Here is an 18,952-nt window from a genome sequence, read left to right on the forward strand (position 1 = left end):
AACCCACCAGCACGGGTATGGTGCTGACAAACCTAGAAATATAACAGGGGCGAACCGGGATTCGAACCCACAATTATAGGTTTCTGGCGTGTCCAAGGGATGCAACTCTGCACGTGGCAACCAATCGCAGTGGCCTAGACGACGGGTCCACCTGTGCCCCCCTCCACAGTATAAATAAACAACACCTTTTTTAAACACTATCAATAGTATCACTATGTGTAAAAACATCTTTTTTCTCCAAATTCCACAAACATGGAAACAAACATTACTACCAGTAAAAATAGGACACCATGTTTATTCAGACAGTCATATAACACCTGAGACACCGACTATAAAATATAATATCTGTAAGAATACAACATGGGCAGAATAAAATAATATACCATATGTATAAATGTTTGACACCACACACACATGCTTGTTACAAAACATCAGACAATATCCTCTCATAGTTTAGTTGAGGCAAACTAACATGTCACATAAGCCATATAAAGAATATACATTCGTGTAGCAAAACAATTAAGGTGACAGTGACGCTTTGAGAGACTTAACTTTGTGTACCTTCTGCAATAACAACACTTTACTTATGTTTTCATTAATAATAATGATAATAATAATAATAAATGCATTTATAATGCGCCAGATTCCATTCAACAAGTGGATGCTCAAAGTGCTACACCATTATTACCCCGGTCAATGGATCAGTGAGCACTCGATTTTCATTCTCAGCTCCCTGGGGAGTATCAAACCACTCTCACACATCCCATCATGTACAACTAAAAAGATGTTCAAACTGCCTGATTTTTTCATTTTACTATACTTAATCTGCCAGGCAAGATGGATTAACTTAGCAATATGAAAGAACTAGGTGATTCAATTCTTTATCACATTTTCTTCATCTCATTTGTAATTTGTAGTGATGCGTACCTATAAGACATAGATAAACAAAGTTAGTAAAGATATACACACTGTTTGGCCATATCTAAGATAGTGTCAACTCTCCTGAAAGTGAGGTGGTCACAAGAGACGTCAAACGTGCGAGATTTTAGGCATGCAGGTTAGCTGGAATGGAATATGTTGTTTAATAAACAGATATGTCTTTCTATTTAAATATACACTTGACATATGAGAATCAGTTTTGTAGATCATGGAGAGTAAAATCTATCGCAATCAAGAGTGGAGTGGTATAAATCATGTATAAAATATATATGCTCCCATCAGTGATCATTAAAAATGCTATGGTCTGTAACAATACATACAACAAAATGAATGGGAGGGAACACTTTTTAAGATGACTTTACCTTTTTAGTTATCTGTCATCTACAACTTAATCACAGATACATTTGAATGATCAAATTTTGATTTGAGTTTATTTCCTGATCTAAAATAAAATATATTTAAAACGTAACAAAATACAAAATTTTGTTAGAAAAAGGAGCACATAGATAAGTATACGTCACCTGTCATAATAAAATAACAAACAATTCAACATTTTTGTTTTAAGTAAAAAGTCATCTATAAAAGTCCAGTTTCCGACCTAGGCTGGAATTCCAGAGTTACATTTTGGCAGGACTAATGAGTCTATGCAGGTCCAATAAAACTCGCATAACAAACTAGACATCCGGTTCGTAAACAACAAGGATTTCGACGTTGAATTTTTTTGTTTGAGTGCAGTATTTGCAAAGCGTGTACCGTCAACTGGGCATCAACAGACATTTTCCAAATCTTTTCATGTTTTAATCCAGGTGCTCAAGTGATTTGATGCACTTCACAAGGTAGGACCTGTTTTATTACAAAGGAGATCTTGATTATCGATCAGATCGTCTTGATTGAGCCCCACCATTTTGTTTGAAGAAAATGCAAGTGACATGAGAGGTGGAATCTGATTGGTCAATAGGAGGGGCATAGTAGGGATATTACTTGTAATAGCCACTGGTGGCGCTACGATTGAGCCAAGAAATTCCAGCCTTGCTCGGCATGGTGGAAACTGGTCTTTTATAGTGAGTTAACTCCCTTGCCTCAGGAAGATGGTAAAAAGTAGGTAATTCACAAACTAAGCACTGGTACAATTACCACTGATTCCGTGGCATTTGATTGGCTAAGCAAGCATTTATTTTGGCATTTATGTTTCCTTGAACAAAAAGCACTTGGGTAAACCCACAAATGACCACTTATTCCTGATTGGCTGACAATTGAAAGGGCGGGGCTTGTGTTGTAATATTGTGCTGAGCAATGTCACTGGTTTAATATTGTGCATACTGCCATTTACATTTATAACTCCATAAACGCAAAAAGCATAAAGTCAATATTTAATCAAAACAATAAGGATATGATCTGCATAGTTTTAGAGGGGACTATTGATATTTATGATATTACTATACAAGTTCATGATATGAATATACAACATGTTCATGAGATTGCTAAAACACAAGTTCTTAAAAATAATACACAATAAACATGCAAACAACAACTGTTTTCAATCAACAATAAAAGAGTAGAAACAAAACAAAAAAACAGAAAAGAGAAGAATGACAAGAAAAGATATCCAGTTCAGGCGTAAAGTGATCCGGAACTCACAATGACGTAAGTGAAAGAATACACATTCACGTTTTCTTTGGTTATCTTATAATACCCCAGGTAGTAATGAGACAAAATACACATTTAAAACAACCAATCAAAACAACAGTAACAAATTACAAAACAGTAATACCTGATATTTTGATTGGTCAGTAAATAATCAGTTATACATGTAGAAGTATACACAAAAATATGAACGTAAAATATGCCCCACTTGACCCAGCAGAAGCACTCATAAAATCATCATCATCATCATCATCATCTTCCTCCTCCTCATCATCATCATCATCATGCTTCAAACAATTCAATGGTACACCACAATTTTAAACTCAATGACACAAAAAAAACTTATATTGTTTCACAAATTATCTGCACATGAGACGATTTACAATATGTCATATAAAAATCATAATAACGATTTTCTCAAAATAATGAACAGTGATATGCATGTATCATTAACAAAGTGTCACAGGTTGGCTCATACTGTGACTCTGGTGTACCAGGCCAAAAGACATGAGTCTGACACATCTCTACTGTAGGTAAATATATCATGTACACACACATCATCATGCAGGCAACTAGAATCGCCTCCACAACTAGCACCTGCAAGGTACGCACCCAGGGGTGGACGCCATTGGTCAAAGCTCATTTCACCTTCCCAAGGCAAGCATGTCCTCTAGACTATATCAAAGCCTAGTTTACCCTTGCCCCATCAAGCCCTGTTTTCTTGGCACGATCGTGGCGCCACCTCACACAGATCACAGGTTGTGCCCCTTGTAATTAAAACCCCATATCCAGTCAGATCGCTGTAATTATCTTGTACGGCTTCACAAAGATACTGACCAATATAGACCTAGTCGATCAGATATTGAAAACATTCACGATTTCATCCCTAACAGACAAAGATAGACAATTCTTAAAGGGTTCAAAAGATGGAAAAGACATATTTGTGTCAACAAAGACAGGCAGAGGTAAATCACTTTCATACGAACATGTGCCAGTCGTGTTTGCCAATTTTGTCCTTACAGATTATCTTAGTCTAGGCGGCTTTATCATCATATTCCTGTCAGCTGCTTGGGGAGGAAGGTCTAAAGTGATGCAGGTCCTAGATACATACACTGAGCACAGGTATGGCTCTGACAAACCTAGAAACATAATCAGGGCTAATATAACCCATGATCCTCAGTTTCTGGTACACCTCTATGGGATGCAACTCTGCACATTGAATTGTGGGTCCTTAGACGACTGGACCACCCACGCTGCCAAGAACTATAAGACAAGCTAACAATTCCGAGGGACGAAGTAACATGAACTAGTTCAGAAAAGATATTGTGTTGATTGTCCTCTGTAGGTTCCTGCCTGAAGAAATGTTGATAACAAGATACCATTGTGCTTATCCTCCTCCATCATATACCAGGATAACACTAAATACATAAATAAGTAATTATGCTCAACTACAATATAAAGAGCAGCACCAGAGCTCTGTGATAATATAATCTTAAGCTGTTTGTCATATTTACAACATATGTATAGAACATGGAAGGTTGATTTTTGTTTGTTTGTTTTTTTGTTTATCGCTCCCCTGGGCAATATTCCAGTTACATCGATCTGTAAATAATCGCGTCTGGACCAGACAGTACAGTGATTGATATCATGAGCATCAATAGGATGACTTGCATCAACAAAATCAGCAAGCCTGACCACCCGATCCCGTAAGAAGCCTCCTACGACAAGAATAGTCGCTTTTTACCCATGCTTGCTGAGGTCCTATTCTACCCCGGATCTTCACAGGCCTGAAGGAGGAGTGACACTGATGACACATAAGGTGTCCTCCCCTGGATATATGCCAGTGGAATAACATTACATTTTTTCGAAACTAAACCTTCTCCAGTGTATATAAGCACTTGGTAAGGAGTAGAAGGCTGAATGGGCCACATCTAATAGTATAGAAGAAGATGCATCAGCCTGACCTGTTTGTGCCAAATGTCACAGGAGACTTTCAATCTGTAGTTTGAGAATACAGTGCTATGACTTAATTGTGGCTATTTTACATACCACAAATGATGTCCTAGCACCCCTTCCCTCACAACCACCACCCCCCAGTCCCCACCCCCCACTGTCCTGATCTATTGGAACCCCTTTGGGATCTGACTTTGCTAAATACTTGGTGCTCATGACATCAATAAAGGTCATTAGTATGCTCGAGTGTGTGGATGCTATCCTGTAACCATGGTAACAACAATTAGGACAAAAAACAATCAGGAAATCTGGATTTCAAACCCAGGACAGCACAATGAAGTGTAGCACCCTTGACCACTGGGCCACCATACAATCTGGATTGATTCTGAAGGTTCATGGACTGTAAGTGCATCAAGCCATGTCATTAAACAAGAACAATAGCTGTAATCTATGCTTGCTCCATGTGTCATGGTTCTTAAGCTGCCATGGTAAACACAGCTGCTTGGTCAGGAACACTGTGAGTTCCACATTTCTATCCATGAGTTAGTTGGGTTTTAACGCCGCTTTTAACATTATTCCAGTTATATCGCGGCATGTCAGCTTAATGTGGGAGGAAACCCCGAAGTGATGCAGGTCTCAGATGTTTACCACTTCGATGAAACCCACGAGCACGGGTATGGTGATGACAAACCTAGTCACATAATCGGGGCGAACCGGGATTCGAACCCCAAATCATAGATTTCTGGCATGCCCAAGGGACGCAACTCTGCACAACGAATCAAGGTGCCTTAAACGACTGCTCCATTCGTGTCCCCTCTTGTCCATGAAGAACACCTGTATATTCCCGTCATGATGGACTCAAAGCATGAGTTATCCCATTATCTGTCAAAGCTCTGCTGTATTGGCTGCCATGCTAGACTTGTTCACTGGATCAGGAACACATCGGTAAAGATTAACAGAACTACTTTCCATGAACACAAGCTGTAATGTGTTCCTGGCACAACGTAGGAACACGTCAATATCATAACAGACACTCTCCATGACATGTTCCTGTCATGTATTTTGGGCGGCCATGATGGACTTGTTTACTTGACCAGGAACACATCCATATTTCAACAGACACTCTCCATGACATGTTCCTGTCATGTATTTTGGGCGGCCATGATGGACTTGTTTACTTGACCAGGAACACATCCATATTTCAACAGACACTCTCCATGACATGTTCCTGTCATGTATTTTGGGCGGCCATGATGGACTTGTTTACTTGACCAGGAACACATCCATATTTCAACAGACACTCTCCATGACATGTTCCTGTCATGTATTTTGGGCGGCCATGATGGACTTGTTTACTTGACCAGGAACACATCCATATTTCAACAGACACTCTCCATGACATGTTCCTGTCATGTATTTTGGGCGGCCATGATGGACTTGTTTACTTGACCAGGAACACATCCATATTTCAACAGACACTCTCCATGACATGTTCCTGTCATGTATTTTGGGCGGCCATGATGGACTTGTTTACTTGACCAGGAACACATCCATATTTCAACAGACACTCTCCATGACATGTTCCTGTCATGTATTTTGGGCGGCCATGATGGACTTGTTTACTTGACCAGGAACACATCCATATTTCAACAGACACTCTCCATGACATGTTCCTGACATGTATTTTGGGCGGCCATGATGGACTTGTTTACTTGACCAGGAACACATCCATATTTCTACAGACACTCTCCATGACATGTTCCTGTCATGTATTTTGGGCAGCCACAATGAACTCGTTCACTTGACCAGGAACACATCAATAATTTCCACATTACATCTCCATGAACACAAAGCTCTCATTAGAACAGATGCCGGTGATGTTCTTGGAGCTGCCACAATGGACATTTTCACATAATCCGCAAACACAACATCAAATTTGACAGGTTCCCTCCAAGAACACAAAGTACTGACATATTCCATATCACAGCTTCTCGTATGGCTAAGGGATTTGCGAGCATAACATGTTTCCATCGCAGTCATTCCTGATCCATTCACATAAAACAAGGAACACTTGACAGTATATCAGGATTTCTTGGTCTGCTTGTTGAGGCTCTCAGGCAGCATAAGGCACTCTATGACGCTGATGGAGAACACCAAGCCAAAGATGAGGAACGCCAGGTTGTGGTCAAACGGTGGCCCGAGATGTTCCGCACCGTAGCTGATTGACCAGGCATACACACTCCCTCCAACTGTAGGGGCTAGGGTCCTGTAACAGAACAAGTGGTAACTGTGACCTCATATGACCTATACTGACCACAGATTCAGGAAGAGTTCATAGAGGCTAGGGTTCTGTAACAGAGCGAAACAAGTGGTGACCTTGACCTCATATGACCTATACTGACCACAGATTCAGGACGAGTGTGTACAGGCTAAGATCCTGTAACAGAGCGATACAAGTGGTGACCTTGACCTCATATGACCTATACTGACCACAGATTCAGGACGAGTGTGTACAGGCTAAGATCCTGTAACAGAGCGATACAAGTGGTGACCTTGACCTCATGTGACCTATGTTGACCACAGATTCAGGTGACCACAGATTCAGGATGAGTGTGTAAAGTGCTATGTGGAGTTTATCAATATTGTAGGGGAAGCCACAGAAGGGTGTGATCACTTGGCTAGTAAACAGGATAACAACTGACAGATGGGAGAGGTCACTTTACTAGTAGACAGGATAACAACTGACAGATGGGAGAGGTCACTTTACTAGTAAACAGGATAACAACTGACAGATGGGAGATGTCACTAGACGAGTTGACAAGTTAACAACTGACAGATGGGAGAGGTCACTAGATGAGTTGACAAGTTAACAACTGACAGATGGGAGAGGTCACTAGAAGAGTTGACAAGTTAACAACTGACAGATGGGAGAGGTCACTAGACGAGTTGACAAGTTAACCACTGACAGATGGGAGAGGTCACTAGACGAGTTGACAAGTTAACAACTGACAGATGGGAGAGGTCACTAGACGAGTTGACAAGTTAACAACTGACAGATGGGAGAGGTCACTAGACGAGTTGACAAGTTAACAACTGACAGATGGGAGAGGTCACTAGACGAGTTGACAGGTTAACAACAGACAGATGGGAGAGGTCACTAGACGAGTTGACAAGTTAACAACTGAGAGATGGGAAGGGTCGCTAGACGAGTTGACAAGTTAACAACTGACAGATGGGAGAGGTCACTAGGGTCCACTTACATCCTAAATTTGGTGAAATCTGAATCTGTGAAAACTGATCACAAAAAAATCCAGTTTTCCTCTATTACTCTTTTCTGATTTCACTGACCTTGCTAAAGCAGTGAAGGTCATTGCGATACCATTGACTGTCCCGGCATTCTGTGGATTGGCGGAGTTATTTATCATTAGGGACGAGCCAGAAAAGCAGCAATTAACAGCCAGTCTCTCCGGGAGCATGACCAACATCAGCAACGTCCACAACATCACCTTGCTGAAGAACAATATCAGAACAAGATGAGTCACTTCTATCTTAGCTAACAACACATTGGGTTTCACAAAGGAATTGAACATTAAAAATTGAAAGCAGTTGAAAACACCATGGAAATGTCTCCAGATGAGAAAACTAAAAGATTTGGCTCAACAAGTTGCTTCTCAAAGAATTCAAAACACGTAGCAGTCCAAGGCAGAAAAAAACCTGAATGGCTTTACTGTTTATAAGCCCTTATTTAATTTGTTTGTTTGTTGTTTAACACTGCACTCATCAATATTCCAGCTATATGACAGTGGCCTGTAAATAATTGAGTCTGGACCAGACAATCATTTAAACAAAAAAGAACACAATGATAACATACAGGCTACCTTGCAGAGTGTATGTAAAACAATATTCACTCACTCAGCCTGATTACTTACTTGTCATACAGCTGGTGGAGCATGGGCAGCGTCTGGACTGTCACCACCAACACCAGCCCTCCAATCAGGAAGGTCTGCAAGAACGAAAATTCAATATTCAAAGATCTGTTAATTCAGACTTAATCTGACCAAATTCTAAAGAAATATCCACTGGAACAATTGCATTGTGGTGTTATTCTGTTTCTAATAAAAATAAGGCAATCAGAGTGTGTGTTTGTTTGTGTGTATTTTTTGCAATGCCTCACTCAGCAATATTTCAGCTGTATGAATAACCAAAGCTGGACCAGACAATCAGTGATTGGCACAGTGATTGGCACAATGATTGGAACAATGATTGGCACAATGATTGATCCACGCTGTTGGGGTACGATGAACTGCAATGAACCAAGCAATCTGATCCAATTAGTCGTCTCTTACCACAACATATGGGGACAAATTTGAAACCGAAATTTTGATATTATTCGTATCACGGGCCTTCGGTGTGACGAGCGAAGGCTTTAACCACTAGGCTACCCGACCGCCCCGGGGGTAAAGAGAGAGGGGGGAGTAATAAGTGATTCATTCTGGCATGTGTATCATCTTGTATCAATATAAAATAAATCGTATTGTGTATCATATCGTCACATGAAAACTCACAAGGCATCGGTGCACAAGTGTAACGTATCCCCCCACTTACAATCCTTTATACCTCTGTTTGAGACAAGCTCATCGTGTTGATACACTACAGTTACAATGTTCAGTCTGACTGTGTGTCACTGCGCCCTGACAACTTGACAATAATGCCTGATCACGCTGTCAACCACTGGTTTAACTAATGTTATATTTGGGATAACACTTTCTTAGTAAAGTACAGATTCTAGTACTTTTTGGGGTTGAGTCCCGTCTGGGATTCGAACCCACACCTGCCAGGGTGAGGCACCAAATCGCCAGCACACAAAGTCAGCAATCTAACCCACTCAGCCACCGAGGCTTCCACCTAGTGGAAGCCTCGGTGGCTGAGTGGGTTAGATCGCGATTAGGTGCCTCACCCTGGCAGGTGTGGGTTCGAATCCCAGACGGGACTCAACCCAAAAAAGTACTAGAATCTGTACTTTACTAAGAAAGTGTTATCCCAAATATAACATTAGTTACATTTGACCACTTTCTAAATGGCATTGTGTATTCAACCACTGGTTTGGCTAACACAAGACTTTATTATCCATAGGTCATTTTCATACAGCAAGGACATTTGCTGACTGTGACATCATAAAACATTACAATTAAGACTTAAAAAATTAAAAGAATTGGTTCTCAGGAATGACTTTGGAAAACAAAGTCGGGGCGGGCAGTGTTGTTGTTTTTTTCATTCAAACTAGTGTGTAACCAAATAAACAGTTGTGTACCATCAACCTGGGAAAGCGCCTCCCTACATAATAAGCATTTGCACTCCTATTGCCACCATAACACAAGATGAACAGTAAAGGGTGTGTTATATTGGTTTCTTTTTAAGTATTATGATTTTTGATTTTTTTAAATGCAAATAAAAACGAAACGTGCAGCAGATTTTATGATGATGCGGGCGGTACCCGAGAACCAAGGTTATTATTTTTTTTAGCCTAAGAAAACATTTTACATACCTTTTTAATTCCGAATTTCTGAACCATCGCTGGATACACTAATAGTTGCAGGACTAGCAGTGGGACCGAGACCACACCCATCGACAGGCCAATCTCGTTAGATGTGAAGCCCATGCCATCTGTGGAAGAGATCAGTGAATATTACATGCATAAGTGGGATCAGAGGTGGTGTCAAACAGGTCACAAATCAGGTGAAGTTAAGCAACATTGGTCGCATAGAGTCCTTGGATGGGGGACCATGTTCGGCAGTTTGGCTCTTGAGAGTTTCCTGTGCCACATGTGGATCTCCTTCGGCAAGTGACTTTGTTTCAAATGTGCCTCTGTTCACCCAGCAGTGAATGGGTACCCGGTAGGATGAGATGGCAATGTGGCTGTTAACCTTCTAGAACCTCACAGGCAGCTTGGGTTGAATACTCCCCAAGGAGCTGAGAATGATTGTTGAGTGCACACTGATCCAATGACCGGGGTAATAATTAAGTGCGCTTTGACCAACCACATAGAGGATGGAAAACAGCACCTATCAAGTGCAATTATTATTTTTATTATTCCGTAAGATTCCAGGAGAGAATATAGAATATAGGTCCATCTGTTTGATGAAAGCGGCAACTTTAGGGATCGGGTGGTCAGGTTTGGCAACCAGGTTAATTGCATGTATCAATTGCAGGGTCAATCATTGGATTATCTGATCCAGACTCAGTTATTTACAGACCGCTGTCATACAACTGGAATTTTGCTGAGCGCCTTGTTAATCAACAAACAATGGCGTTTATATCGATGCTCATGACGTCAATCACTGAATTGTCTGGTACAGACTCAAGTATATACAGACCGCTGTCTTATAGCTGCAATATTGTTGCGTGCCTTGTTAATCAACAAACAATGGCGTTTATATCGATGCTCATGAAGTCAATCACTGGACTGTCTGGTCGATACTCAAGTATAGATGGACCGCTGTCATATAGCTGGAATAAGGCTACAAACAGTAAACAATTCTTCAAAGGCCAAACATCTCTCTGCTGCCTTATATGGACATGCACTTTTGTGGACATAATTAGGAGACTTACTGTATCGTGGTTCTGTGGACAGGAAAATGGTGAAGACGTCCTCCGCACCGATGACGCCAAACGAATACACCGTGTACAAAAGTATACTGTTCCTGATGTCACTGTCACTGCAACAAAACATGATGCAAGATCAGAAGTCGTGCTTCGCTTGAATGGGAAAACAAATAAACGTGAATATGGTGTTATGCTGTCACACAGCTGGAAAATTGCTGTGTGCAGCGCTAAACACCAAACAAACAAACAAACAGATTGTTTACTCTGATATGATACCTCTCTGCATCCAAATGTCAACTCCACTGAAGGTCGCATCAGGTCAAACTTAGCTGGAACACGGGCTTCACACATTGTACCCCTATGAGGAATGGAACCCTGTTTTGGCATGACAAGAAATTGCTTTAACCACAAAACTATCTCACTGGTCCCCCAATTTAAATGAACCTCAGAAGGACGTGTTGATTCTTGAACTATCAGTTGTCAACTTCCTAAAATGATTCGACTTCCTTTCCTTACAACAGGGATTTGGAAATTTTGAACAAAAGACAACCGCCACAAGCTGGGTCGTACACCTTCTGCCGATGTAGAAGACATTGCATTCAAGAACGACAGGATGTCACAAATACTCATGACTTCAAAATAGCACAGGTTTTTTTTGCATTTGGAACTTCCCAATTATATTTCTTTCAGAAAATTTGAAACAGACGTCCTTGTCTGATGCCAAGTATTTCGAAGCCTTGATGCTGATTGGCTAATTAGAAGGTTTACCTAATGAGACCTCCTATGGAGATGTTCTCAGATCTTTTGCAGAAAGTTATTGGAGTACCAGATCTTATTTATTCTTACCATAATAACGACACCAGCATGCTGTTGCGTATGCTCCCCCACAAACTCTTCCGTGATTTGACTTGTTTATCTTTGATGCCTTCCACTGTGACAGTCACAGATTCCGGTCCACATTTTTTCACCAAATCATCATTTCCAGTCACAGAACTCCAACTGTGGATCACAGAATTCCCATTTCGGTGATCATTCACTGCTTCCCCTGTGCTGAGTTCCCTCCTGAGGTCACCAGCCTCCCTCTGATTATCTGCCGACTTAGTCACCTTGTTTTCAAGGTCAACATGATCTTTGGATACAGACTTCAAATTACTTTTTTGTTCATTGATAGCATTCTTAACTTCTGTCTCATCTAACAAAGCTGTCTGTTCATGATTGTCAATCTCAAGGTCACTTTTGTTGCTAAGGTGATTATTAATTTCAAGATCTATTGATTTATTGATATTTTGGGAGGTGTGATTATCAGCATCACGTGTGAAATAACCCTCCGTCTCGGAGACACAATGTATGTCCTCGATCGACATGGCAGCCATGGGTCCACGATGTAGACTGTCACATGATCTGTATATGTTACTGCGACTAGCTGACACAGAGACCTTGTCTGTCAGGGGTTTAACCTCATCAACCTCTTCAGGATCAGATGTGACAACCTCATCCTTACTGAAATTAAAAAAAACCCATTGATATTAGAGATAAAGTTACAAGCGAATGTTACAGTTTGTTTGTTTGCATTCTGCAATATTCCAGCATGGGTAATAGGGACATTACCAGTATATACAGAAAGCTCATCACAAATAGTTTCGCTTTTTCGATCACAGGAATCAGTTGCTAATTTCATAATTTCATGATGTTAGTTCGACTTGTCACTTACGTAAATTGTGCCAACAAGATGAATATATGCTTGATTTTTTTAGGTGTCTCCACAGTGTCATGATGAGAAAGAGAATGATGTGACAGGGGTAGTCATGTAGTCATGACTTTATCATGTAGGTCGCAATGCTAGGGATTACCGTGCATGACCCATTTCTTTGGGTGGTGACCATGGTGATGATAGGATGTGTTTGGGTGAATTGTTTTTAGAAGCTGGAAACTTTTTCAAGCATGTTTCCACATAAAGATAAAAAGAAGCAAGAAATTGGTCCTTTCATAGCTGTCAACCCCTGGATGTCTAAATGCGTGAGAAGCCAAGGTGCGGGGGGTGCAAGCCCCGCTAGGTCCTGGTGGGGGGCGCAGGGGGGGGCAAAAACTGGTTTTGAATGATTTTAAGACCATTTTAATGGCCTTAGAGAGCATGTATTCTCAAAAATTATATATTTATCTACATGTTATATGAATGTGTGAGGATTTCCCAACCTTGCGTGTCAGCGTGACATAGGTGATAAATGCGTGAGACTCACGCGAGATGCGTGAGAGTTGACAGGTATGTCCTTTAGAGAAAGATATCAGGGGTTAGATAACACTAGTCTGACAGTTTAAGACAAATGAAAATCTAGAGGCACAAGTTTTTTCTCCCAACATCATGTTATTGTTTTACAGAAACCATTCTTGGATGAATGGTGCCTTGCTCTGCTATCAACACAGTCCAACTGGGTACTTACCGTTTCTGAAGGGTTTCCTCAAACTGAAAAAGCACAACAAAGAAACCAATGGCACAGGTGACAATCACTGCTACAGAAGGGAGGACGAAAGGGAAACGACTGAAGAACCCCTCGGGATCAAACACACTGGGATACTTTGAGGCAGGAGAGGCCAGAAAGCCTGAAAAACACAAGAAGGAGTGAGTGCAATAGTCCAGCAATATCACGGGACACAAGAAATGGGCTTCATACATTGTACCCATGTCGGGAAGCTAATCGGATCTTCGGCGTGACGAGCGAACGCATAAACCACTAGGCTACCCGACTACCGCTCCATTATACCGGACAACATGGGAAGATGCTCATGACATCAGTCCTTGGTTACCCAACCACCCCGAAAAACACAAGACAAGTTTCATGAATTACAGGATTTAGAAAGGAGATATTATTTAACATATCTTGACCTTACTATCATGAGGAATAATCTATCATGACAAATTGTATTATTAAGCTCTTTTAATCATAGAGTTGAAAAAAAAAACCACCAATTGTTTCCACGGCAAAAATTCTTTTGAAAATGTTTATCTTGACAAGAGGTGTATTTATCTTATGACACTGTGGCATACAATTTACATTTTTTATTAAATTAATATAAGTATTTTGTTATTTTCAAAAGTCTTATTGATCATATAATAGATAGTGTTACGGATGCGATAAAGCAATCGGAAAAACTTTGTTACACAATCACACACCCACACACTCAATAATCTCCACCATCAACCATCCCACTGTCATTTCAACGGCTGCACCACATAAAGGGAAGTAACTCCAACAGGACTAATAGTCTCACCTCCAAAGGTAGGCCCCAGGATGAGGCCGGTTCCCCAGGACAGAGCAATGCATGACATCCCTATAGCCTGATTTGTGTTGTCTGAGATCTCGTACAGGACAGTCTTCGCTGTGCCCACAGTGCCTGTGATTGGTATAAGAAATTCTTCAACATGACTGAGATGAACAATAAGTTGACACTCAACATGAATTGTAACCATAGTAACTGGCGAATATTGAAAAGCTACAAGACTGAAAGAATTGCTAATGTAGACTTTTAGCTCATACAAGAACACTGGAAATGATTTGTATTGAAATAGTAAATAATGGTGCTTGGGTTCTTGCCCAAATCAACCAGGTCACCCTTTGTGTCCACCCGATCCTCATTTTATGAGTGAGTGAGTGAGTATGATTTTACGCCGCTTTTAGCAGTATTCAACCAATATCACAGGGGGACACCAGAAATGGGCTTCACACATTGTACCCATGTCGGGAATCGAACCTGGGTCTTCGGCGTGACGAGGAAACGCTTTAACCACAAGGCTACCCAACCGCCTCATTTTTATGACAAATGTGGGGTGGAGGGGAATTCTGTTCCCATGGATAGTTAGCACAGATCAGAGGGCTCACTGTGATCATTTTATACCTTATAAACCAACATTACCTCAGTAACTACTCCGTGAAGATGTACAGTAAACTACAGTTATAATGAGCTCCCAGGGACCACCAATATTAGTTTGTAGTTCATAACCGTAGTTCATTATAAGCATATATACAGCATGTAAGCAAACAGCTGGAACTGAACATTAAGTTTGTTTTATCCAGTTCGCAATAAGTGTGTTGGTTATAAATGTAGTTTACTGTAGTTAGTATTGGTCAGCAGCAGCCAATCAGAACTAACGGGATTGGGTGGTCAGGCTTGCTGACTTGGTTGTTTCATGTCATTGTTTCCCAATTACACAGATAAATGCTGATGACGTTGATCACTGGATTGTCTGCTCCAGACTTGATTATTTACAGCCGCCATCATATAGCTGTAATGTTGATGGGTGTGGTGTTTAACAACAAATCCAGTGATTGACATCATGAGCATTGATCCACGCAATTGGGATACGATGACATGCATCAACAAAGTCAGCGAGTCTGACCACCCGATCCCGTTAGTCGCCTCTTACGACAAGCATAGTCGCCTTTAACGGCAAGCAGCCAAACACACACACTATATATAAGTGCAATAATCTTGAATAAACCCATTTCATCTCACCTCACCTCACCTCAATAAAGGATCACACTTAGGCTTCTACAGGGCACACCTAATCTTCTACAGTCAAGTCTCGTTAATCCGACACTCGTTAATCTGACAATGGGCTTTATCCGACACTAATGATGGGAACCGATTAAATCAGTGCTATTTAGACCCGTTAATTCGACAGTCTCACACTCCGACTCCATTACCAAAATCAGTCTCGTTAATCCAACACAGTGATCAGCGTACTCCGTGGTCATCTGCCCGCGAGTACACAGCCCGTGTTTTGATACGAGACGAGTCGGCTGGTAGCGGCATATTACAATGGCCGCAGAGATAAACTTGCTAAATAATAAACAATTAATTGTTTAAATAAAGAAAACAGGATTAATCACATGCTTAGATTACCTCAATCTCATTATTCAAAATCAGATACAAGTTCTCGCTATCGCCGAGGACATCCCATTACAAGTCACTTCAGAACAACCTTTTGGGAACTATGACCGACCAATGAAATGACTAACAGGAAGTCAATGTTAACCACTTAGAAAGCAGCTTTCATAGGCTTTGCGGTACCAGTTTCAAACTTGCGACTTCCATTCCAGACTATGCTCTTTAAAGTATTTTGAAAGAGTCATAAGTCCGTAACAGTTGTTTTGTGTTGCATGATTAGAAAATATATTCTGCTAACATAAACAATGAAACATAACAAATATGAATATTTCATTATTATTTTTTTATTACGTGTTTGTATTGTTATCTATCGTGTAGTAGTCCTATTTTCGATCACAAATGTTGATACTGTTCTATTTCGTTTAACCAACATACTCGTTAATCCGACATAATCATATGCAACCAACCTTTCGGATTAACGGGACTTGACTGTATATGAGTGCCTAGTGCCACACTTGAAGGAAAACCTATTTCTATCCCAGACTCACCATTGCAAAGACCTGCCAAGAAACGGAGGATCATAGCCATCGGCAGGTTGACAGAGAATCCAAATAACAGGGAAAATATGCCATTTCCTGCAAGTGTCAGCAACAACACCACTTTCCTCCCTTTGACGTCCGACAACCATCCCCAGAAGAAGCTGAAAATACAGTAAATGCAACTCGCTTATCAGGATTGTGTCCATAAGGTGTTGTTTGTTTGTTGTTTAACGCCGCCCTCGGCAAAATTCCAGCGATATGAGGGCGGACTGTAAATAATCGAGTCCGGACCAGACAATCCAGTGATTGACATAAGCATCGACCATGAATAATTGGGATGCAATGACATGCATCAACCAAGTCAGCGAGCCTGACCACCCGATCCCATTAGTCGCTTCTTACGACAAGCATAGTCGCATGTTATGGCAAGCATGGGTTGCTGAAGACCTACTCTTAACCCAGATCTTCACGGGTGGTCCCTTAGGTGAGCCAGAAACCTTTGGTCATGGGTTTGAATCCTGAAATGTCCTGATTATGTTTCTAGGTTTCTAAAATATTTTTCAAATTTTCGCATCCAATGAAGTGTTATCAATGCTTGACACTGACATTGTATAAAAGAGCTGAATTCAAGTGTGCCCTGTTCTGTTAAATGGTTGGTTGGTTGGTTAGTTTGTTGTTTAACACCGCACTCAGCAATATTCCAACTATATGACAGCGGTTTGTAAATAATCGAGTCTGGACAAGACAACCCAGTGATTGACATCATGAGCATCGATCCACGCAATTGGGATCGATGACATGCAACCTACCATGTCAGCGAGCCTGACCACCCAATCCCGTTCGTCGCCTTTTACGACAAGTATAGTTGCCTTTTACGGCAAGCATGGGTTGCTGAAGACCTATTCTATCCCGGAAATCTTCACGGGTCTCTGTTAAATGGAATTCTTAGTGGAAGAAATTATAAGCATTCCTCCCACTTCGCAATAGTCCAGCCGCTCTACTCACTTATGAGAAGTGCGCGCCCGAGAAGATGCAATATTTTTTTCAGGCAGATTCAGTGTCAACTAGAGATGAGACTATATGATTTATGTGTTTATTTATGGCATGAGTCACCAAAATGAACCTTGACATAATGAAATCCACAGAATTCTGAGAATCTGCAGAAAGTTCTCATCTCAGAATATGCCACATCACTAGAGTCAGCCTGTAACAATGACATAGGATGAAGCACAAGAACATCAACATCAGTTACCACCTAGTTTACCTACCTCCCACATGCCCTTCCAGCAAACACCGACGATGCAATCAATCCCACATAATAACCCTTCGCCTCCTCTGTGTAGCCCAGCCACTGAAACAGAAAGCACTTGACATAGTCTTTGTCCACATATTTGTCCGATAATCCTTATCTGATGGTATGCCCTTTTGCAGCTGTTATTTACATGATTTTCCAAACTGAATTTCAGTTTTGTCATCATTCAATTTGAGGAAGTTTGTCATCATCTAACTGTTGAGGTCAACAATGCAGGCTGTGATTTTCTGCAAGTTTCACTAACCGATGAGGGTGACAATGGCTGAATCCCAGATCGAGCTGTGTAGCATCAGCATACCGATCGCTTCACACACGATTTCGTCGAAATTTATTAAAACAATATTAACAGGAATTTTTAATAAAATTAATGAAATAAGTTACAAACATAAGTCCAGATATACAAAGAACAGTTTATATAACCAGACAGTGTAATTACATGATTAATTTGTGTACTTCAGTATGGATTTGTTGACATGATATACCCGGTACTCTTCAAAAAGAGAAACTTGACATAGATGTAAAACCACTTTTTGCCCAATATCTAAAATATTTACATTAAATGAGAACCAAATGAGTCAAACAGAAAGATGATGTGTCTATAATTCGCAAAGACACATGCATATCACGGCTGTTCATACAGTCCTTATAACGGCAGTGGAGGCGGAATGCCAAGACTGAATGCAGCTCAACAGAACAACCCCATTGGGAGATTACAAGCTGGAGCAACTCAGCAAGAAATGGCCAGGCACTTTGGCATATCCAGACAGACAATCTCCCTACTGTGGACCCGATACAACAACACCAACAGAGTTGACGACAGACCAAGGTCAGGAAGACCAAGGGTGAAAACCCAAGCACAAGATCAATACATCTGGCTGCGACACTCCGACACTGCACTACCACAGCCACGTCTACAACCACACAGATCCATGGGGTACGCAGAATATCAGATCAAATGGTACGCAACAGACTGAGGGAGGCTGGACTTTTTGCACGAAGACCTGTTCGATGTCATGTATTGGCCCCACGTCATCTGGCGGACCATCTGCTTTGGTGCCAACACGGGTTAGATGGGCAT

General features: G+C 41.0%; 1 protein-coding gene across 1 annotated transcript in view; it reads right to left on the minus strand.

Moving 5' to 3' along the window:
- Positions 1–282: 282 nt before the first annotated feature.
- The window catches only part of LOC139456345 (uncharacterized), a 34,672-nt gene continuing 16,002 nt past the window's right edge, over positions 283–18,952 (minus strand). The window contains exons 4-13 of the mRNA XM_071237990.1: positions 17,831–17,913; positions 16,572–16,723; positions 14,407–14,529; positions 13,578–13,737; positions 11,986–12,639; positions 11,146–11,252; positions 10,082–10,200; positions 8,466–8,539; positions 7,885–8,046; positions 283–6,802 (exon numbers count right to left, since the gene is read on the minus strand). Coding sequence (XP_071094091.1) covers positions 6,619–6,802; positions 7,885–8,046; positions 8,466–8,539; positions 10,082–10,200; positions 11,146–11,252; positions 11,986–12,639; positions 13,578–13,737; positions 14,407–14,529; positions 16,572–16,723; positions 17,831–17,913 — 1,818 coding nt within the window. The 3' untranslated portion in view covers positions 283–6,618. The remainder of the gene's footprint in view (positions 6,803–7,884; positions 8,047–8,465; positions 8,540–10,081; positions 10,201–11,145; positions 11,253–11,985; positions 12,640–13,577; positions 13,738–14,406; positions 14,530–16,571; positions 16,724–17,830; positions 17,914–18,952) is intronic.

This window comes from Haliotis cracherodii, unplaced genomic scaffold, assembly GCF_022045235.1.
Source record: "Haliotis cracherodii isolate W230 unplaced genomic scaffold, xgHalCrac1.p SCAF_11, whole genome shotgun sequence".
NCBI lineage: Eukaryota > Metazoa > Mollusca > Gastropoda > Lepetellida > Haliotidae > Haliotis > Haliotis cracherodii.